Source organism: Patiria miniata, unplaced genomic scaffold (assembly GCF_015706575.1).
Source record: "Patiria miniata isolate m_02_andy unplaced genomic scaffold, ASM1570657v1 HiC_scaffold_2, whole genome shotgun sequence".
Classification (NCBI taxonomy): Eukaryota; Metazoa; Echinodermata; class Asteroidea; order Valvatida; family Asterinidae; genus Patiria; species Patiria miniata.
This window is the reverse complement of record NW_024037058.1, coordinates 16,332,663-16,356,054: the sequence shown is the minus strand read 5'-3', so window position 1 is coordinate 16,356,054 and position 23,392 is coordinate 16,332,663. Positions and strand designations below refer to the sequence as shown.

General features: G+C 39.6%; 1 protein-coding gene across 2 annotated transcripts in view; it reads right to left on the bottom strand.

Moving 5' to 3' along the window:
- The window catches only part of LOC119726684 (PX domain-containing protein kinase-like protein), a 32,993-nt gene that overhangs the window by 8,599 nt on the left and 1,002 nt on the right, over positions 1 to 23,392 (bottom strand). For both annotated transcript variants that reach the window (XM_038198473.1, XM_038198474.1), the window contains exons 2-10: positions 17,444 to 17,494; positions 13,614 to 13,848; positions 9,219 to 9,370; positions 7,962 to 8,141; positions 5,435 to 5,536; positions 4,396 to 4,557; positions 2,844 to 2,961; positions 1,694 to 1,772; positions 46 to 329 (exon numbers count right to left, since the gene is read on the bottom strand). In XM_038198473.1, coding sequence (XP_038054401.1) covers positions 46 to 329; positions 1,694 to 1,772; positions 2,844 to 2,961; positions 4,396 to 4,557; positions 5,435 to 5,536; positions 7,962 to 8,141; positions 9,219 to 9,370; positions 13,614 to 13,848; positions 17,444 to 17,494 — 1,363 coding nt within the window. The remainder of the gene's footprint in view (positions 1 to 45; positions 330 to 1,693; positions 1,773 to 2,843; positions 2,962 to 4,395; positions 4,558 to 5,434; positions 5,537 to 7,961; positions 8,142 to 9,218; positions 9,371 to 13,613; positions 13,849 to 17,443; positions 17,495 to 23,392) is intronic.

Below are 23,392 nucleotides of genomic sequence, written 5' to 3'. Positions count from 1 at the left end.
CTACAACACTTTATTGAACCAATGTGGGAGCTCCCCTCCACTGACCATTGGTTGCTCCGTTGGTGGCACCGTTTGTCTGGCTGTCTGTTACACTCAGCTGCTGCTCTGACATTCTCTTTTTGGCCGACGCCTTCTTCCTTTTCTTCTTCTCTTCCTCCGAGTTGTGATGGGCGTGGGCCTTCGACGCCCTCCGCCAACTCGCAAGCTGCTTCTGGTCCGCCTTGAGCCGTTTCTCCACCCCGTTTTCTTTGGCCATCTTGAGCGGTTCTTTTAACTTGCTGGACAGTCTGAATTGTGGGGCTGATGCCACCGATACATCACTGAACAAGCTGAAAAGCGCAACAAACATTGGAATGCTCCGTTGAAATGACAATCCAAAACCGACTTTTATGTTACTTAAATGCTGAGCATTATTTTTTGCTTTGACAAATTGGGGACCTGCCAACATAGAGCTGGATAGCTCAGTTGGTAAAGCACGGCAACCCAGAGGTTGTGGGATCAAACCTTGCTCCATTCAATTTCATTGTTCAACTTTATATTAATTATATATGTACCTTGTCAGTTTCCCTATGTGGTTTATTTGACAATCAGATCAGTGCACCTAAAAGCAAAAACTGTAAGGGACCGAATCCCACAAAAATGAGTCTTTCAGACATTTATTCCCTCATTAGTATTTCATAAACATTTGAAAGAGCATTTACTGCCTTTCATCTCATATATCACTTGGCTTAAAATCTTAAACCAAAGGGCGAGTCAGAATGATCTGGACCCAAGTTCACCATTTTTTGGTGGCAAATAGAGTAGATTGAGAAAAAAACTGAGTGTTTCATATGAATGGTTATTACCTTGTCTTCCACAGGAATTTTAAATTTTTCAAATTAGTGGCTGTGGTGAGGAGTAATGCCATTTTCATTGAAGTGGCTCATTTTCCAGTCTGCACACGGAATTGGTTTTGCCTTTTGTGAGTCAGTCACCATGACTAGGTGTTTATTTGTTATTATACTGCTTCACATCAGTACGCGATTGCAATCAATCTGTTGAACCATGGAAATACGGTCAGATTGTTCTTTAGGGCGTGTTCTTGGATAGCGCTTTTCTTCAAAATGGTACATGAAACTTTTACCAAATAAGTCCAAAATACCAGCCTATAACATATCTCATTTGCACTTGTTTCGATAATTGCTACATATTTTTAATATTTTCTTTAATTTGGGTCCAGATCATTCTGACTCACCTAGTATATGCACATACTTTGTGGTGAAAACAGAAATCTTCCAATGAAATTCCAGGACTTTTCCGAGACAAAGTTAGGGCTTGTTATGACCAATTCCTACGCTGTTTTGGCATCTTAGGAGCACATTTCTCTGGAGGCAAGTTGACACTACTCCCCTTCAGCCTTTCAGTTTGGCACAAGACCACTAAGCGCCACAAAAACATCACAACGGTGCATTGAACGAGCAACAAGTATAGGGACATGCAAACTGGAAGACTGCCATAGCCAAATATTACGCATCACCACGTATAGGTTGCACAGGATTCCATGGCTTTTTCCCTTGGTATATCAAGTCCAACATTCCATGACATTTCCATGCCTTTCCACGATTGCTTTAAATTCCGGGATTTCCCAGGATTTTTTCTTGAATGTGGGAATCCTGGGCAATGTATTTTTCTTTTGTCTAAAACGTTTACTTACGGATCTGCTATGAGATCATCAACACTGGGTAAGCCACTTTTACAGGATTCAGACGTCAAAATGGATTCCAGTACAGACTCTGCATTGGAAAAACGGTGGAGGATAGAAAAATGCAAGAGAGGAACACGACATTACAACTACAATTATCTTTAATTAACTGATTCTTCCTGTTCAGATTTTCAACTATTTAATTTTCCATGCATCTAGTCAGTTCCCTTTGAGGTTTATTTAATTACATAATTTTCCATAAGACAAATCAAAATATCAAAATAGTGATTAACCTGCTTATAAAGACTCGTAACCAAATAAATATTTCAGGAACATCGATGAACTATATGATATTCATAAATACCTCAGACAGTTTAGCTATTCCTATTGGTCGAGAGCCCGTCACGTGGCCGGTCTTAAACGGATGATAAAGACATGGCTAGCTGGTCTTAAACACTTTTCCAGTGTCACAATAAAATGTGGACTCCTAAAAATCCAGTGCCTCTTACCGTTTCATTGGTTGAACGTAAACAATCCTCACGTAGGCATGCGCAACACTACCAGCGAGTCAGAATTTTACAGTTCTAAATTCAAAACGCAACGCCCCAGGTGCGTTCTGCGCGGCATCGCGCAGAACATGATACGCGCGCGTCAATCTCCATAAAAGGGTTGTTTACATCTTACTCGCCAGCTGAACACTCCATTATTTTGCTAGAGGGATGTTTCAAAAAGCATGAAGTGAACTTGTTGAACAAAATCGGGATTTTTGAACGAATTATTTGATATTTTTTACCGAAAAGGTATTTATGAATGGGAATAAATATGTGCTCGGTCGGTATTTATCACTCTGTTTAAGACCACTTAGAGTCTGGGTGCTGATAATTACCCTCGCCTCCAGCTCGGGTAATTATCAGCACCCAGACTCTAAGTGGTATTAAACAGAGTGATAAAAACCTCCGGAGCACACATTTATTGCCTTAGTTATATATGTGATTGACTTGTGATGGACTTCCAGTTAACTTGTGATATGACTTGTAATGTGATCAACATGTGATCAACATGTGATTGACATGTGATCGACTTCTGATTGACATGTAATTGACATGTGATCAACTGGCAATCACCTTGTGATAGCTGAGCAAAGCAGAAGAGTCATACTCACTGATAGGAGAGGGCACCGTGTGGGGGAAGTCATCCTTAAAGTGCTTATTCAGTGGCATGCCAAAGACCATTTCAAAGATGATGTGACCAAAACTGTACACGTCTATCTGCTCTGTGGTCTGCAAGAAAGAGGAGTCAATTTCATCTATTTCAAGATTTACTCTCAGTGCTCTTCAATAAATTCAATTTTTCTTGGTCTCCTAACGAATGTTGACCTTTGAATGTTTTATTTTAATGAAAATGTGCTGTCTTCTCTTTCAGGGTGTCTGCAACACCCTGAAAAAAAACCTCCAGGCTTTTATTTGCCGCTGCTTTTGCGCACAAACTGATCTGCCCTGCGAGTGGACTGGTTCCCTGTCCTTACAGTATGGATTATAAAAGAGGGTGGGAAACCAGTGTACCCTGCAGGAACTGAAATTACTGAATTGTTGTGTCGGGCTGCAAATAATTCAAAATCTGTAAAGTAATTATTCCATAACTATTAACGTGGGGTGACTTTTTGGTCGTTTTCTAGAACATCTTTTATATTGCTAGAGGGGAAAAAAGCAATTTAAAATTTAAATCTACGTGTTTTTTCTGGGGCGAAACTTGAAAATAGCATGGACAGTACATCTTTAACAAATCTTGACTGCTGTGATGTTGAACTTGGCATTTTTAGCCTTGGAGCTCCACGTAACTGCACAATTTCAAAACCATCTGGGAAAAACTGCTAATATTATTCATAAGATGAATTTGCGTCGGGGTGATGTAAATCAATATTAGGTTCTTGCCCTTCACCGACTTATAAACACTGTTTACTCAGTGTGTTACCTCCCGAGTGAAAGTTGGAAAAATCGCTCGGGTGGGACTCGAACCCACGACCTCCTCTTACCACTTGACTACCGAGCTTGCGGGTTGGGTTGGCTGGTTTGAATCTGATGTAGCAGTCGGTACCACAATGAAACTATTCACTTTCACTCGGGAGGTAACACACTGAGCATGCAGTGTTTATAAGTCGGTGAAGGGCAAAAAACCTAATATTAATTTACATTCCCCTACGCAAATTCCATTTTATGAATACTTTCATTGCGGTACCTGCTGCTACATCAGATTCAAACCAGCCAACCGATCCCGCAAGTTCGGTGGTCAAGTGGTAAAGACGTCTGCCCTAGAAAGCAGGAGGTTGTGGGTTCGAGTCCCAACCGAGTGATTTTTCTCACTTTCACTCGAAAGGTAACAAACTGAGTACACAGTGTTTATATGTCAGTGAAGGGCAAAAACCTAATGTTGACTGCTAATGTTAATGGCTCCCTGTACCATATTTGTTTGTCTTATACAGAGCCTCCTTTATTAGCTGGCCAATGAGTCGTACTATGTATCGTTTTTGCCTCATCGTTGCAAAATCTGTTTACTTGATTAATGATTCGCACCCAAATTAGTTTTTCGCATACATTGTTTCACAAATCCTGTGCTTGTCAAACCCCGTAATGTGATCACAACAGCATTATCAACAGTGTGAGTGTACTTCAACAGCGCCCTCAATGGGTCAGGTATAAGAGCTTTCATTCACTTACGTTGATCTTCTTGTGTTGCACTATGAAATCCCTGTAGTAAGAAGGCAGGCCCAGCATAGAGTTCTCAACGTCCAGTAGCCTACACGTGTTGCCTTCCAGGATCACGTTTCCCGTGTGTAGATGGCCGTAGGGTATGCCCTTCTCATGAAGAAACTTCAAAGCCTGGATGGACAAAAAAGTGAAAAAGGATGCTTTTTTGACTTCAAAATAAGTGCCAGATTTCAATTGTGGGTCAATCAGGTTTTTTTTTAGAGTCTTCAAAAAAAAATAATGGGACACTGGCTAGGATTGAATGATGGTAGACTGGAGACCTGGATTCATATCATAATGTATACATGTTCTACATAACCCCCGAGGACTAACACACAAAGGGAGAAGAACAGATCCTTCCAGTCCTGGGGGGGGGGGGGGATTTTGTTGAAGACGGTCCACTTTCGTACGGTTATGTGCTTAGTCTATGGGGGAGTGTTATATTACAGAGACAAAGGGAAACACAAAGCATTGTCCTCGGGAGTATAGTAAAACATGACTGTCTGTATATATGAAAACAGGCAATGTACATTCTATGCTGTGCTTCTGAAATCTATGGGTTGATATGCAACTTGATGATGTATTCTGGTTTTCCTACTTATGTCACGCAGAATGCAGTGCCCTTTTTGTACGTGTGTGTAGATATTTAAATTAAATTGACCCCCTACTTCATGGGTCACTTCAAATGTAGGTCAATGACGCACTAGCCACTCTCAGACTCTTAATCTAGAGATTTTGATGCTGTGATCAGGCTAGGGTTAATGGTTTCTGACTAGGATCCCTCAATCAAAGACATTGATCGATCGGGAGACCCCCCAGACAGGGCTGAGCTCAGTTGGTAGAGGGTGGTTAAAGGTTCAAATCCTGCTCCAGTCCCTTTCTTTGTTTTGCCTAATATTGTACAAAAGATAAAAGTGGAACGGGAGGGGGAAGGAAGGTACAGATTATAACTTAATAACGGGAATACATCAGAAATTGTAAGACTTCCAAGACTGCAGCCTAGACCTACCTCCAAAATCTGTCTCCCGTAGGTCTTGATGTTCATCATGTTGAAGGCAGTGTAGGACTTGGGATGGCAGTATTTCCTCAGGTAGTGGTGCTTAGGCTTGGCCTGGGGGCATAAAGACGGTGGAAAAAAGATCATTTCAAGTGCAATTTTTGTGAACCAGCTACCCTAACCCACCATCCCGAGGCTACATTCCCACCCCAGCCCAATTCGAAGTTACCGCTGCCCCCACTCCAACTGGAAAAAAGGGGGAAAACCTCCAGGTTTTGAGGGAAATATGGCAATACTGGCATCATTAATTTGAAAAATAGCTCTCCAAATTACTGGCAATGTCCATATTTTAAACACTGTATCCCTTTTTGACCCAATTTGTTTTCAAAACACTCCCCGCCCTCCTCCCTCTGTTTTGAAGTCCAAGTCCCACACCTCTCGGGTAGAATCCTGGCTAGGTGAAATATTCTAACTCCCTGCAGGGGACCACGTATCTTTCATCTTGTCATGAAGTGCCATGTCTTATATTAGTGCACTTTGCCTGTTGAGTCAATGACCTCTGGGTCAATGACCTCTGAGTCCACACAGAGATCTGCCAGATGACAAGACAAAGTGCCACCTGATGCTTACTCATCATGAAGCATGTGAGGCAAGCCTCAGGCAGATCAGTGTACAATTTCATGGCACTGTACCATGCTTGCTCTGCTAGATGCTAACTACAAAAATACCCCCCCCCACCCCAAACAAATCTAAAACTGTTCATAGCATATGTTTCAATGACAGAGTTATCACAAAACTGTCTGTGCTAGCACTATTAGCACAGAATGATGATCCTAATCACAACATTTCATTGCCACGAAAATGGGCCTAAATTTTATCAGTTACCGAAACAGTGAGGTGATTCTATCTCATAGTCTTTACAAAATGAATATGGAGAAAATGATTGGACACTGCAAATATCTCCGTTAGATATCATCTCAACACTATTTGCAGTGCTGTTGACAGCTGATCTTAATTTAGGATGAATTGTACAACACACACATTTAGTTTGAGAATTGTCCCATGTATGGGTTTACACAAGCAAGAAACCAGTGGAATCTGTAACAAGTCTGTGTTTGAAAATGAATAAAACTGCTGCAAACTGCTTACTGACTGGATTGACCTGAAATATACACATCATTTTGCCTTTGACAAAGATTCTGCTAGGATAGAAATATTAAACCCTCTATTTTTCTTTCTTTTCATATGACTGTGTTCGATTGACATTTGTGCTGATGCCAGGGAGCTACATGTACCACTGTCACTCAGCAGGTAGGGACAATAACACTCATGCAGCCTGCCTCTCTGGAAACAAAACCTAAAGCAAACTCCATCAAGGGATTTTAAGGTCTGACCTATCTCAAGTGTTTATTTTAAGTTAAGATCTAAGAGTATGGATGCCCCAGGGAAAGTCTAGGGTACTTTATGCTTCCCCTGCATTCTTTCCAAACAAACTCGGACTCAAAGACAGAAAAGCTTTCCATGACTGAAAGTAAAATTGAAAATGTTTTGATCCATTGATTTTGAGAAGTATGTCCTTTTTTTGACTCTCCGATCAACGTTTAATTCAGCACACTAAATTACTTTTACTTAAAGCTATAGTCCATCATTTGCAGCCATCCGAAAAGTAATTGGCGTAAATTACTGTTGAAAAACAAACTTGGTTGAAAGATAGTAAGGGAACTAAACTCCCTGTGAAATTATTCTTTCTGGGAAGCTGTCATTTTGAAGTAATCAACGAAAGAAGGCATTTCCAACGGTGATTCTTAAGAAGCACCGTAGGAACATTTAAATTAGTAGTTTGTTTTGTTATTCAGCGCAGCGCGCACAAGTATTGGAACGACGCACACGCGTGCGCGGTTGTTATAATTCGTCAGATCAGTGCGCGACGCCGCGTATAGCTGCAATTCAAAACAATTCAAAACATGATTCAGTAACTTTTGATTTGAAATTGAGATCTTAGAATGCTGCTTTTCTCGGAATGTACAGCTGAAGCTTAGCTGAAACTTCATCAGGTTAGTTGCTCAGTATCCTTCATTAGATTTTGAACACTTTTGTTGCTTCAAACGAACAAAATGCACTAATTACAAATGATGGACTATAGCTTTAACTTTACACAATGAAAACTTAAAGGAGAAAGCAGACAGACCACAAATTTTGTTATGAATTTATGGTAGTCATTAAATGATGTATGCTTCGACTTTTGATGCTCAACCATCTGAAAGCCAATTCATTCTCTGTTCACAGGGGAATGTCCATGCACATTGCAAATTTGTGTTGTCACAGCAAGTATACATTCTGCAAATTTTCAAAAGTCGAACACATTTCATCTGCGATGAATTTTGCTGTGAATGTTTTGTCATGCAAAGCTCGATTCATTTAATACTTTACGCCTTTGTCTTCCACCTCCCCCCACCCACCTCGAAAAATCTTGGACTTCAAAACCCAAGCCCCTTATTTGGAAAATCCTGAATCCTCCACTGAAGTTTCCAAATTGTACCTTGCAAATGAAATCCCTGAGCGTTCCCGTGGCATGGTAGGTGCGTATGGCAAACCCTCCCGTCTCGTTGGCCGAGGCAAAGGTGACCGGGTAGATGTAGGGATGTTGGATGGTAGGAAGGACCTTCATGGCTTGCAGTATGTCCTTGTCCTCCATGACTTTATCTGGTCCAAAGTCGGACTGCGAAAGAAAGAACCGAGAGTTAGGCCCGCTCTAGACCCTGTGCTTCTGCCGTGCCGAACTTAATTGAAATGAGTACGGCAATAGCTCGTCTACAGCATGGCAGTTACGCTAAACAGTCGAACCTTAATGCATCTGGAGTAATGGGCCAATAGTGCGATCAAACTATTCGCGCCAATTTCACTCCCCGTGAAGCAGACGCAAGAGAGGGTATTGTCAGCATGTGCATTCCTAAAATGTTTGCCCCAATTTCAAATTGAATTGAGTTTGGCACTGCGTTTAGAACAGTGCCGTGCCACTGTCATTCAGAATGACGATAGCCCGGCAGCCCTGTCAAACCACATGATGGTGCAATGCCCAACTCAATTCGCCAAGCCAAATGGTTCTAAACGCTGTGCTATCGCCGTGCCAAATTTGATAAAGTCAAATTAATTGAGTTCAGCAGCGCAGTAGCACGGCGTCTAGAATGGGCCTTAGACCAACGGCGACTCATAGACTGATCCATTGCGTAACCAAAATGCCTGGTAAAAGTTTGAATTGTGTGCACAACTCCTAGTAAGCAAATGCAGTGTTGCTGCGCCAAATGTAAGGTGAGTGGGGCTTAACGAATAGTGCTTTCACCATGGACGAATTCGAGCACATGATCACTGGTAACTCCTGAGGCCCCCTTCAATGGAGAACGTATTGCGTCAGCTATTGTACAAAGCAAGTGCTCAGTAACAGATTATCTGAACAATAGCTAGCACAATGCTTTCGCCATTGAAGGGGGCCTTTGTGATAACTGGTGACCACTTTAAATAAAAAAAAAATATCAAGAATTTTTTTTTTCAGTGCGTGTAGATCATAAGTCAAATTTAAAAAATTTATTTTACAAATTCAGTAAACAAAACTTTGCAATTATAACTTTGCAATTATTAATAATATGACACAACATTTCATTTTATAACTTTTGAAATGGCTTTTCCTTTGTTAGAATGCAACAATTCTTGTATGGCAGAATATGTTTCTGATGAACTGTCTTCTTTCTCAACTTGTTTCTCGTCAAAAAATACATGTCATTCTTTCCTGTGTACATACCCAGGCCAGGATTTGTCTGACTTTAGGCTGGTCCTTGGGCCTGATCAGGAAGTAACTCTTGCGGATTCTCCAGCCGATATCTCGGAAGGGCTCGACCACTTCCCAGTAGGGCTCCGACCTGAAGAACATGGACACGTGCTGCAGGGCAACCTCTGTAGGGGGTAGGGGAGGAAGTTGTGGGGGGTAGGGGAGGAAGTTGTGGGGGGTAGGGGAGGAAGTTGTGGGGGGTAGGGGAGGAAGTTGTGGGGGGTAGGGGAAGAAGTTGTGGGGGGTAGGGGAGGAAGTTGTGGGGGAAAGGGTTTAGAGACGGTCATATGGATGTTATGCAATGGAAAGGACTTCAGGAAATCCATAGTAATTGTCCCCCTGATTGATTAGTAGAGTTACATAATAGGGTGCAGTAAACTAACAGTAAATTGTGCCCGACTCATGAGGGATGGCATATGGCTCATTCTATAAATTTGGGGTCCACTATTTTCTCTGTCCCTGTTACATCTGACATGTATGATTTTATAATTCTAAGCCTAATATAAACAGTCATTCTCCAAGAGTGATTATGAATAATTCATGAGGACAATTCCACGGTTACTCACGTTACATTTTTGATGTACTTTTGAGTTTCCTTGTGCTTTAAAGGGAATGTACATGTACATCATTGGCTTTTGCTGCAATTTTCAAAAATGAACTATTTGAGGGGTTTGTATAATAGATCAAATATTGTTACACTGACATTTTTGAAGTTTTGCGTTCAAAAATGCTGGAAAAGCCAAGAAAAAAGAAAATGTTCAAGTAGTCTGGTTCCCTGACTCCACTAAAGATGAAATGGATCAATTTATAGATGCCGGAAAATTGTAAGGTAAGGGAACCAGTCTAGCTGGCTTTCACCCGTTCATGAACATGTAACCAATAGCAAACAAAATTTTAACTGAAAAAAAATGGTAATTTGGAGCAGTAGTTCAAAAATAGTTAGGTTTTTCCAACGGTGATTGGCCGACCACCGTTAGTAATTTATACAAAAATACCATTTTCTTGAAAATGACTTCACACCAGGTGCCATAATTTTACAAGATGCTTTAGACTGTCATTAACCAACATCCTAGTAAGGTATTTCGTAAAAACTTGGTAGTTTTATTTGTTGATGTTTGCAAATGTTGTATATTACCGGTACCTTACTGAAAAGGTTTAATAACTGTTATCCCCATGGTAGATAGAGTACCGGTAGACCTACAGTAGACCTACCTAAGCACCAAAGATGACATCCAGAAAAATGTGTTATGTATGATAAACAAGACGCACAAAATCGGTTACTCACGTTATGGAAATGTAACGTGAGTAACCGTGGAATTGCCCATAATCACTCTTAGAAAACGACTGCAAGAATAGCAAACTACCTACCCAACAAATAAAACAAATCATATGAACTCATTCTTGATGATTCTTTAATATCGAAGAACAAAGTTCAGAGGCAACAGGGACAGAAGGAAAAAAAACACACACGCTTTGGATTCTAAATTTATACATTGACCAATATACTACACAGTGGTTTGAACCTTGAGGGAACATGAAATTTGTGTTTTTGGGCAAGACATTTTACCTTAATATTGAACAGCAGAAATGCTTCTTAAGCCCTGTCCGCACTGGACTTTTTTTGGTCAAACTAACCGAGACTATGGGTACTTTTCCCATTTTAAGTCCAGTGCGGACAGCCTAGGACGTTTTCCTCTCAGTTACTTTTCCTGAGTCCAGCGGTTACTTTTACTGGCCAACTGCTGCCCAGGAAAACTTCCCACGCGCCCAGGAAAACTGACCGAGTCGCTTTTCCCGAGACGATTAGTCCAGTGCGGACAGTGCGAGTCGGTAAAAGCGGCTCAGGAAAGCGTACATCCGGCCCAAGCGCCCTGTTATGCATACAGAGACCGCACGAACCTGCACGTGCAGTGGCCGAACATTTTGTAGAAACACGCTGCGGTGTATTATCAAGTCCGAGCAGTAAAATCTCGTTAAAATATATATTTCAACGGACAAATACATACACAGAGAAGAGAGATCACATTCTGAGAATTAATTTGCGGAAATTCTCTTTCTCCACCGATGTATTGTTATTTTCTACGATCCAAATTCGTCCTGATACGCTACTGTAGTCATGCACGGAACATCATGGTCCGGTACCGTACGTAGGCCGTAGTCACTGGTTCCTGGCCCACATCATAGCTTCGATTCTGTAAGCATGCGATGGGAACCAACGAATACTGATGGCACTGCTGCCGCACGGAACATCGTACAGCGGCATGGCTTCGACGACGTGCATCACAAATGCGTCAGAATTACAGGCCTTTTCGTCAAGATTTAGCGTGTCAAGATGAAATAATATCGTGTAAACGATTATGTTATGCATGCAAATGGCGTGTGTAATATTACTGAGCGTATCGGTGGCTGAAAATGTGATCGGCAATTTGTTTTCTGCGTACGGTGAGTCATTATACTGACACTGTGACAGCTCGGTTACTTCTCCCACGCGGTCGGGGTAAAATTTCCTGTGTCGAAAGTCCAAGTGCGGACAGTGGTCACATTTGACCATTTTTCATTTTACCATCGTCTCGGTAAAACCTTCAAAAAAAAAAGTCCAGTGCGGACACGGCTTTACAGTCATTTTAAGAACACAAGGAGCAACTATAGTCGGCCCAAACAGATATTGGTTTCAGACGAGTGAACTTTATTTATTTGAACTTTATTTCCATCGACTGAACTCCCAAGTCATTCTGAATGACAGGAACAGTCTATCATTTAATGTTATCACTTCTAACTGTTCAGAACTTTCCATGTGCTTCATTCCAATCTTCAAATTTCAGACAGGAACGCCACTTTGAAATGAGTGTTAGTTCAACATTTTAAAATTATTACTATTACTTAGCCAATACAAATAGTAACACAAAATACAGAAACTTAAAGGTAAAGGACACCATTTGGAACAAAAATTGCGCTTCTGCCGATTCAAGGAACAACAAATAAATCTGAAGCAGTTTATTAAAAAAAAAACTAACCCGTTGACCTTTCAGCTCAGTAGATATACTTTTTGAGAAAACTGTGAAAAGCATCTTCATTTTCTTTTCCTCATTTTTCTTTTCTGTGCCCCCTCTCGATGTTGTTTCATGTTCCTTTGTCATGTGCCTCTGAAGAAGGCCTTGCTACATGTAAGGCTGAAATCACAGGCCATTTTTATCTTTTGATTTGTATATTTCAGGTCAATCCAGTCAGTGAGCAGTTTGCAGCAGAATAATTAATTTCCTTTTTTTTTCTGAAATCGCAGGCCATTTTTATCTTTTGATTTGTATATTTCAGGTCAATCCAGTCAGTGAGCAGTTTGCAGCAGAATAATTAATTTCCTTTTTTTTTTCTCATTGCGAAGCGTACATGTAGGTTTTCTTTGAAAGTGCCGTGGTTGGGTACCTATCGCGAGGAAATCCCCTTTTCTAAAAAATGACTGGTTTCTAAACTGTACACACAATGATTTTACAAGATGCGTATCATTTCATGAATTTTCAGTTTCATTTTTTTTAATGTTTGTAAATTATGTTGAGGACTAATGACCAAGAATGGCTATGGGCAACAAAAGCAAAATGTCGACCTGCAACCCTAGATCTTGACGATTTTATATATCAGAAGTTGTTCATATAAGTTATGTAAGTTACACATGTTGTAATTATTGAAAAGACATTCATAACAATGCCAGACCAACCAGATGATCAGTCTGAGTATCACCCATTATTCAACGGAGCCCGCAAGCTCCGCAACAACTTCTGATATATGAACATTGCAAATTTTGTGCGACTCCGCACGCCAGCCAATCGGAGTCGATTTTAGAAATTGTGACATCATTTCCAGCCGAAATTCGGCCCAAGCTGTTGATTGGTCCATTGGCTGCCACTATTTGTTATACAACAATGGGTTGCCGAAGATCCGATAGAAGGCGCCCCCTGAATGGTCAGAATCTGGAGGTTAAGACTCAGTCTTGACCTCCTAACCTCCTCAACTCCATCAAAATCCGTCGCCCCATTTTGGTGGATTTTGGGGGACTTGGTCCGGCAGGCCTGGTTTGACTACATATTGATGGAGTATGATGGACTTGGGCCAAGAGACCTAAAGCAAAGCGGATTTGAAGCAGGATGATTGATGGATTTTGGCAGACTTGGTCCGGTACTTAGTAAAAGCCAGTAGGGAGTTAGGGTTATTATATGTTTTCTGGTAATGAAACCAAGGGTTCCTCATAGGCGCCCAAGGCACTACAGCTCGGAAGCCTGAAGAAACTTGTAGAGACTAGAGAGAAGACAATGAGACGAAAATTACAGTTTCGGAGGTGGGAGGAACACCCCAGAAGACATCCAAGTGTGCAAATACCTTGTAAGTTGGCCGGGTAGTTGGAAGGATCCAGGAACCTCTTGACAATGAAGCTGGTTGCTAGGAGATGATGAGACAGGATGAGGCTGAGGTACTGCTGCAGACTCTGCTGCCTCTCGGCGATAAACTCCCGGTCCATGTTGCCAAAGACCTTCTTGGGAGGGAGGGGAAGCTCCAGGTTGGTGATCTTGAGGAACTCGTGGAGGGCCACGAAGTCGCTGTACCTCCGGTTAATCTGAGGGAAAGGAGAAATCCAAAAAATGTCTGAGACGAGGGGAAAATTTCGATCATCACAATGGTTCTTTTGAGAAGCACTTTGCAGGCAGCCTCGACTCCATGGGCTGTGTGCGCGTCCCTTCACAAACCCCTGGCCATGTAGGATACGAAAATGACGCTGATTGACTTTTCAGACCGTACCGCACACCCTATATATATATGTGCTTGCGTTATCTCCTGCACGTCGCATCACGTACAAACATTTCTTTCAAGACTGCACAATGCCTGTACGATATGGATTCTGGAAGCCTCATTTTTCGCCCCAAAAAACCCTGTATCTTTTGTTTTAAAGGGATAACAGAGGTACGTATATTTAATATAAATCCTTGCTCTATAACGCAAGGTCGAAATCTCATGTTGGAAAGGATTGATTCTACAAAAAAAAATTTCAAAATTTAAAGCACTGCGCCGCGCGTTAAACACATCGACTGCAGTCCTAATTTAAATCTCCCATATTTAAATTACACAATTCCAGAACTTAAGTTTGCGCACGGCATGATGGGAACCAACATGGCGAAAAAAGATCGTACCCATCGGGAACGAGGTTGATTTGTGGGCAACCAATTTAATTTAGGGAGGCTTCCTGAATCCTCTAAAAGCCTCTACTTGTGTAGAAAACCAGTGGCACGTGATTTGTAACTTCTAAGGGTGATCTGACACATATTGAAGGTTTGGCACAAAAAGAACCAAACAAAATAATGAAAAATCTCCCAAAACTCTCTGGTGGATAATGAAAGGCCTGGTAGGGTTACAGCTAACGCGTGAAAGAATTGTACAAAAATAGCCTTTGTGGAGTTTTTACTTGACAACTTTCAACACCTGTAGAACTGAAAAGAGTAATTACTGAAAATGTTATTCACGATGGATATTTTTCTGGTAAGTTGATCTTAACAGGCCTGCAAATCAAAAGCATCTTTTATTGGTGAATTTTGAATAATTTTTATTAAGAATTTGGTTACTAAAAAAAATGCTAATCAGCCGTAAGCCAAATTCATGGAGTCTGAGGTTGACATATACTGAATATAATGTGCTGCAAATTGCAAACTTAATTTTCCTTGGCCGTCCTTGCGCTTCACAAACTACTATGAATTTCATGATAAACATGCATTGCCTTGAACAGGATTAACATAATCTGTAATGGAAAGCTAGCTTACATGTACATCACGACCACATGCAAAATGGTAAACTGGTCCAATTCGTGAGAGGAAAATAAATCCTTTGCAATACTTCTGGAATTCATTTTATCAATTCTGTCTACATACAATTGTCATATGTGGCGTAAACTGGTGTTGCAGAAAATACGTGTATTTATTTTAGTTCAAAAACTTGAATCCAGTCAAAGCAGCCAAAATCACGAATAATAGGCCTATATTTTTGAAAACCACTTGTGAGCGTTAAAGCTGACAGCTACATGTACATGTATGTGTAGCTTGAAAAGAACCTACATGTAGAACTTATGAACCAAGTCGTTTCAATTCTTGCATATCACCAAATATTTTAGTTTATTGTAAATTTCAATTCTTCAGTTGACACCATGCACTTTAATATAAAAGCGATTTTTTTTTTTTATAATAGACGGATGTCCTCAATGAATCTCAGGTGGTTTTAAGCTCAATCTCTCTGTCAAAGGTGAGTTGTTGAATTTGAGCTCTTATATTGACCTGGGATTCTGGGAGGCCTGCTGCACAAACACAGAGCGCAAGTCAGCAGATTGTGCCACCAAACGGAGCGGAACAAATTGCCTAGGGTAGAATCCTGGCTAGGTGGAAAATTCTAGCTGTGTATCTAGGACTACATATTTTACGAGGCTGCTGTGCACAAGAAAAAACAGACAGGTCTGGAGTTACCTTACAGAGTTCAATTCACTCTCAAATTTGCATGAAGAATGAATTTGGCTTCAGTTTTTTTTATAGCCTAAATGTGTCTTGATGTTTTTTGGCCACTCTGTTGGCTGTTTTCCATTTTTATGCCCCGCGGCGAAGCCGAAGGGGCATACTGTTTCCGCCTTGTCCTTCCGTGGGTGGGTGTGTGGGTGGGTGTGTGGGTGACTACAAATTCGTATCCTTGTGGAGACACACACACAATAGGGAACAAAACATTGTAAAGGTCTCCACAGGGCAATTTCTATAGATGAATAGGTCTCCACAAGGTTTTCACGAAATAGATATATGGGTTTTACTCAAAAACTAGGAATTTCCAAGGTGGGTTGATCTGTCGCAAATGGAAGAGTTTTAGAAAAGGGATATTAAGTCCAAATTTCAGCCAAGGAAACTAATTCTGGTTAAAATAAGAGCATTTTGAAACTTCACTTTCAAAATTGAACACTTTACTACACGAGAACAAAGGAATGTCTCCACAAGGATACAAATTTGAGAATGGGTGTGTGGGTGTGTGTGTGTGTCCGGACAAATCTTGTCAGCGCGATAACTTCAGAAATACTTAACATATGAACTTCAAATTTGGTTTGTGGATTGTTCTTGGTAATCCTAAGAAGCCTTTTGCATTTGGGGCCAAAAGGCCAAAGGTCAAGTTCACAGTGGCTAAAACAATAGAAATCTTGTCAGCGCGATAACTTGAGAAATACTTAACATATGAACTTCAAATTTGGTTTGTGGATTGTTCTTGGTAATCCTAAGAAGCCTTTTACATTTGGGGCCAAAAGGCAAAAGGTCAAGTTCACAGTGGCTAAAACAATAGAAATCTTGTCAGCGCGATAACTTGAGAAATACTTTACATGTGAACTTCAAATTTGGTTTGTGGATTGTTTTTGGCAATCCTAAGAAGCCTTTTGCATTTGGGGCCAAAAGGCCTAAGGTCAAGTTCACAGTGGCTAAAACAATAGAAATCTTGTCAGCGCGATAACTTGAGAAATACTTTACATGTGAACTTCAAATTTGGTTTGTGGATTGTTCTTGGCAATCCTAAGAAGCCTATTGCATTTGGGGCCAAAAGATCAAGGGTCAAGTTCACAGTGGCTAAAACAATAGAAATCTTGTCAGCGCGATAACTTGAGAAATACTTAACATATGAACTTCAAATTTGGTTTGTGGATTGTTCTTGGTAATCCTAAGATGCCTATTGAATTTGGGGCCAAAAGGTCAAGGGTCAAGTTCACAGTGGCTAAAACAATAGAAATCATGTATTTATTCTGAGATTATAGGGATTAGGGATTAATTCATATAAAACCTACAGAAGACACTAATGCTGTCAATGAATGTTCCATGTGACCAAGGTACATGTAAGTTGATGTTAAAAGAGTGGTGTTATGTCATGGGAACTGTCACCGTTGCGGGGCATTTGTGTTTGTAAACACACCTGACTTGTTTATTATGCATCTGTACGCAAACAACTTCAGTAATTTGAAACATTTTTTTGTACTTGGATACCAATTTATGTGCTTTCTAAATCTCTGAATGGAATTAACAGTAATTTTTGCATTTTCCCACCCGATAGCTACCATATGGACAGTAATAACACAATGGGTATTACACTTTTACATGAGTTTGTTTGTTTTTTTTTGCTAAGAAAAGATACTGAATCGTTATCAATTTTACCTGCCAGGTTTTTTCTGCAGCTATCCCCCGCTGGACTTTCATGACATAATCCTGCAAAAAGAAGAGAAAAACTCTTTATAAAATAAAGTTGAAAAGATGTATTGCAAGTTTGCAACTTACACTAGTGTATCCAGGCATTTTCAAAAGCAGAAAGTGAAACTACCCAGAAAGGGCAAAGGCACAAAATGTATGCTTGTTTGTTTCTTCACATGTGTGTAAGGAGCCAAGCAGCATGAAGTCTAAGCTGGCACTTTAAAAAAAAACTAACACAATCATGAAAATGATTCAAAAGCTACCTGTATGTAATATTTACTTTCAGAGAGATTCAAATTTGTAGACATACTGTCGTTGCTTAAAAGTTAAAGGTAACCACACAATATTTGCAAACATCCAAAAACAAAACTACAAAATTATAATGAAATACCTTCCTTGACTGCAAGTGAATAACAGTCTCAAGTATCTTGTTAAATCATGGCACCTTGTGTGCTGTGACTGCTGTCATTTTGAAGAAAAGTGGATTTTGTATCAATTTCCAATGATGGTCAGCCGACCATCGTTGGAAAACATACATGACTTTTTTTCAAATACTGCCCCCAAATTACTAAATGTAGTTAGTCCACATTTTGTTTGCAATTGGTTACAAAATCTGTAAACAGGTGCAAGCCGGCTAGTCTGGTTCCCTGACCTGACAATTCCAAGACGTCTATAAATTGCTCTGATTACGTTTGAAGTAGGGTCAGGGAAGCAGACTACAAGAAAAAAAAACTTTTCTTGGTTTTCCAGCATCTATGAACATAAAACTTTAAACAGGTCAGTGTAACAATATTTGCCATAAAATACCGACCCCAAATCCATCAATTTCTGAAAAATCCACAAAAAGCTAATTTTGTATACTAAGCACCATAATTTTGAGAAGCAAGTGGGATTTTATAGACGTTATTTCTTTAATTCCACAATCATCTTTGCAGTTAAGTCAGTTCTGCTCGTAAAACTTTAAGAAAAGCAAACCAGTGGCTTTTCTTCTATTTGTTTAACCTTGTGTTTTAATAACAGGAAGCTGCTAAAGAAAAGTTTCTGTGCATGTTAAATTATTTCCTCTTATAACGCATGGCATAAACTGCTCTTTAAGATACAGCCCTTGCACATGCCCAGTACCACTTCCAATGACAACTGTAGAACTAAACTGACCTTACAATGTCGGTCCAATTAAACTGTTTAGTAAAAGGATTTGTAAAAATAATACCTTTATTAAATTTAAGGTACATTGTAAAAAAAAAATATGTCATTAGGGTCTTGTACCTGCGATTCAGGATTTGAAGGTTCCTAGCAAAATTGAAGTTGGACTTTTACTTAACACAAACACCAACACACTTATAAGGCCGCGTAAAAAAAGAAGTAGTTCGTCGTCCGGACTTTTTGAAAAAATGAAGGAGGCAGGTGCTTTTTTTTCTACAAAAGATGGCGGATGGATTCTTCAATTTCTCAACTATTTTGCTGAAACAAAATTGTGTCCAAAGGAGCCATACCCCTTTGTACATTGTACAATTTTGTTGGAAACAAATAGACAATATACTGACAATGTGCAAACAATATTGCAAATGTATAAATTAAAAAATTGTTTTCAAAGGAGGCGGCCGGGAAAAAAGAAGAAGAAACGGGCGGGTACACGAAACTGGTTAATTTTCTTACATGGCCTGAGCGTTCCTTAGTTATATGGGGCCCTCACACCTGACCACTGATAGTTGTGGTGGGGTGGGGTCCCTGCTAACGGACCAACACACACAAAAACTGACTAAAACCACAAAAAAATATATATAGTTTCTCAACTTGTTGAAAGCTGAATAATGTACATCCAAACTTTCATAATGGAGAATCCATTATAATGACAGCATTGGATGGAGGTCACCACTCATTTAGTCAAACAGTTTTCTTTATTCAACCAAAGTAAGTCTAACTCTCCAACTAAAGATCATTAGAGAGGTTTTTTCCTTTTGATTCAATCAAGGATCACGTTCTGAAATGGATATCTTCAACACAATGCCAAAAGGTCACTGAAAACTAGAACCCAGCTTCATTACAATTTGTAAGAAATATTTAAGCGAAGAAAAGCTATTCTATTCAAAATGAGGAAATTTACACAATGTCGGTACTTTCTGCATTTTAAAACGAAGCCTTTTGTGTGCAGATGTGTGGAATGTGGAACATGAAAGGATATGACTCAAATTCCCTGAATACAAGACGACAGCCGGACCAGGAAACTCACTCCCCTATAAAATAAGCACTCCAGGTGATTCCTTTACACTCAAAATATCTGGATTTTCTTTCTTCTGTTTCGTGGCAAGAACTTCACGATTCGTACAATTACATGTATGTACATACATGTACATGTAGGTCAGTTGAAAAGCCATTAAAAAAAAAATTTAACTATGGCGGGGCACCTATATGTACATGTTCATGCAGTGTAGCTTGTCTGTAAAGAAGGTCCTTTATTTTCCAAATGTTTACATTGTAAGAGTGGTGGTATTGTAGGCATAGTTAGAGTTACTGTGAAAATATCTTTGATTCATACATGCATGACATCTGTGCCAGTATTTGCGGCCCGCAATGGGGTCCCATAAAGACTTGTGATTTTTTGTTATGACAATAACAGAACTAGCAAGGTTAAAACCTTATGCTGACTTTAGAGGGATGTCATGGATGTCCGTCACTTATAGTAAAAATTGGTGTGCAAAATGTTGTCATTTCAAGTCCTTATTAAAACACATGGTTGTACAGCAGGAATCAAGCTTGTGCTGACTGAGTGTTATGAGTAGAGTATGACTGTTTGGACACAGCTGTCACGGAAAGAGAAAGAAGGACTCACATTTTCAGTACATCTTCCAGTCAAAATCATCAGATTCCTATCCAGAATCTAAAGCCCAATAATACTAAGACAATTCTTTCTAGTTTATCTTTTTTAAGTCTAGCTGTATCAGCTTATTATTTAAGCATATTTGTTTGGACTAGGAAAAAGGATACGACTACAGCAACACAGATGTCACTAAAAACACATCCTACAAGAAAACAGACTGTCTCATGCAAAACTTCTTTAGTACTGCGGAAGTAAAGTATGTCAATTAACAGAACCTCCGGTACCAAGTCCTATCTAGTATCTGGTACTATCTGGTACAAAGTCCTATCAACAATAAGCTTTTTGTTTTTAAGCTTTTTTTTTTTCCAAAGTAGGGATTTTTTTTTGCTGGTGGTTTAAATACCGGTACTTTGTATTTTTTTACATAAATTTTTCGTTTTATGTAAATTTGTGTGTGTCTAAGTATTCTGTTTTTATGTGCATTTGGGAAGATGAATTTCACGTTAAAGTCTTTAACCCTAAAAGGGCCGCGTTATTTTGACCATGGGGGGGGGGGGGGGGAAATACCGCCCCCCCCCCCCCTTAAGATCTTGGCAATCCAATGACGAAAAATTTTGAAACTCGGTACATGCATAGAGCAACTAATCATGAACATACCCAAGAAATTTCAGGACTATAGGCCAAAGAATTTTGGAATTATGGCTAAATAATTATTCATATGTTCGAATGGTTATTCTGCTCTGTGTACACGACGTACAAAACAATGTGGGAACATTCAGTTTCACTACGCGCCGGAATTTTTTTTAGGGTTAAGTTGTGATGAAATAGAATATTGAATTGAATTGAATTGACCCTTCATTCTCTTCAAATGCCACCTGGCTACAGAACTGAGTGATGTACCTTTGAACAAAAAATTGAATATAAAATAATTTTGTTTGCTAAAGTGTGGATAAAGTTTAGACCCAACAGGGGCACTAGAACTCCCTTTTTCAAATTTTGTCTTTGGTCGCCTTGTAGTATGATCGACCAAAGAAAAAAATGGCAATTTGTTCATTAAACACTGCCGAGTTGAGTTATGAATATGTTTATGTAAGAACAAAGGATCACAAATTAAATCCTTTCCAGTACAATCAATTCTTTGTTTAGAATGCATCTTTAACGGTGTGATAAATTTTAGTAAACATTCTATGTACACATACAAGTTATTTCTGGCTTTATGACGTCATTATTCAAAAACGGGAAATGAATACTGATGTAATTCGGAGTGGATAAATGTTTGTTGTGAAGTTTAATAACGTATGAAAATATGGAAAATATAACTGAATGTATTCATAACACCTAACTTCCCGTTTGATGACATCACAGTATTTGAAAGCAAAGGGTGAACATTGTGGATATCGTTATTTGGGCTACGAAGATATACGACATGAATCAAATGGATATCGTTATTTGGGCTACGAAGATATACGACATGAATCAAATGATGCAATTAAATTTAAAATATTATCGTTTTCAAATTCTCATAGATGTAACTTCCGGTCTGATGACGTCATGAATTTGAAACCTTGCCAAATTATCTGTTGTTAATCAAAGAATTTCAAGGGGCGATTTGGTAAAATTTTCACGGATGATTTTCAAATTAAAGAAAGCAAACACTATTTAATATGCCGCTAGGGGGCGCCCTTTCAAAAGATGACATCATCACACTGTTTTGTGTCTGGCATTCCTCAATAAACACTTTCATAATGTGTGTAGTAAAATGCTTCCGCTTTGAGTTAAACTCGGTTTTTATTGCACTTCCGGTAACACCGGAAGTGAAGGTCAAGCGGTTTTGTGTCCGGGACAAGAAATGTTTCTCACAGCAAAGTCTACAGACTCACGAAAAGACGAACACGATACTATATTTAGTTCAAAAGATATAGCACAAACTATTTCATCAAAATTTGCCCTCCAGTCACTTGTAATTTGATACATGATGACGTCATGATGACGTAACAAAATATAAAGTATCTTCGTAACGTGGTACAAGTTTACACTAGGTTTTATGATCATACCGTAAACCGTATGTAAGAAATTTTGCTTTGTTTTGATTTCAGGCTCAAGTCTTCATTTTGAATTCACGTAACTTTAACCTTCCGGTAGACCCGGAAGAAAGGGTCAAGTAAGTTCATGTACACGAAAAGAAATGTTTATCAATTCATGGTCTATCTGATTACAGAATATAAACATCACTGTTTATTTTGTTCAAGAGTTATGGGTGAAAGTAATTGGACCCTTTTTCATGTAAAATCGCTTGTAATTTGACACCCGATGACGTCATCATGACGTCAGAGTAATATGCACCACTTTGGATGAGGGTCGATGTATACTGAAAGTTACAAGTTCATATCATGAACCGTTTAGGAGAAAACCCGCGGAGAAGTATTGTCCGGGAAAAAAAAGAAAGAACCAAACAAAGAAGATTTATGAGAACAATTCTAGACAGTGGCCGGGTTGTGCCCGACCACTCAAAAAAACAGGAGACTAGCAGCAGCACCCAAGTTACTGGGTCTCTAGAGGTAAAGTTCTGATTTTGAATTTGATGATGACATTTTATGTTGACATAGTATCGTTTTGCCTTTCCTGAAAGGCAGTGTAATTTGATCATGAACCAGTCCCCGATGGTTTTGCTGTTGTACAGACACTGCTTGAATGTTCTTAGAACTTCCGATCTGGTGCATCACTCACGATTCCTAGTCTTGGGCGCCATCCACTACCCCACGATTTCATTTGGGTTGGAAAGGCAATTAAATCTTAAAAAGTGTAATCGTATATCGCGACATCCATTGACTTTGTGTGTACATCCGGGTTATTAAGGGCGATACGACCTTTTGACATTGAAAACTTGCGTTTCTTGTACATGACGTCACACGCCATTTTAGGAGATACGACCTTGTTGCACGGACACGACGAGTTGAGAGAAGTCTGCTTTTGGTAGAGGTCATTTTTGAATAATAAAGTTAAGGCAGTGGATATTTTGCCGGAGACGGCAAACCTTCAGTAAACGTTAGTTTGCCGGATATGCACTGAACATGCGCAGTTACTGTTTTTTTGTACTT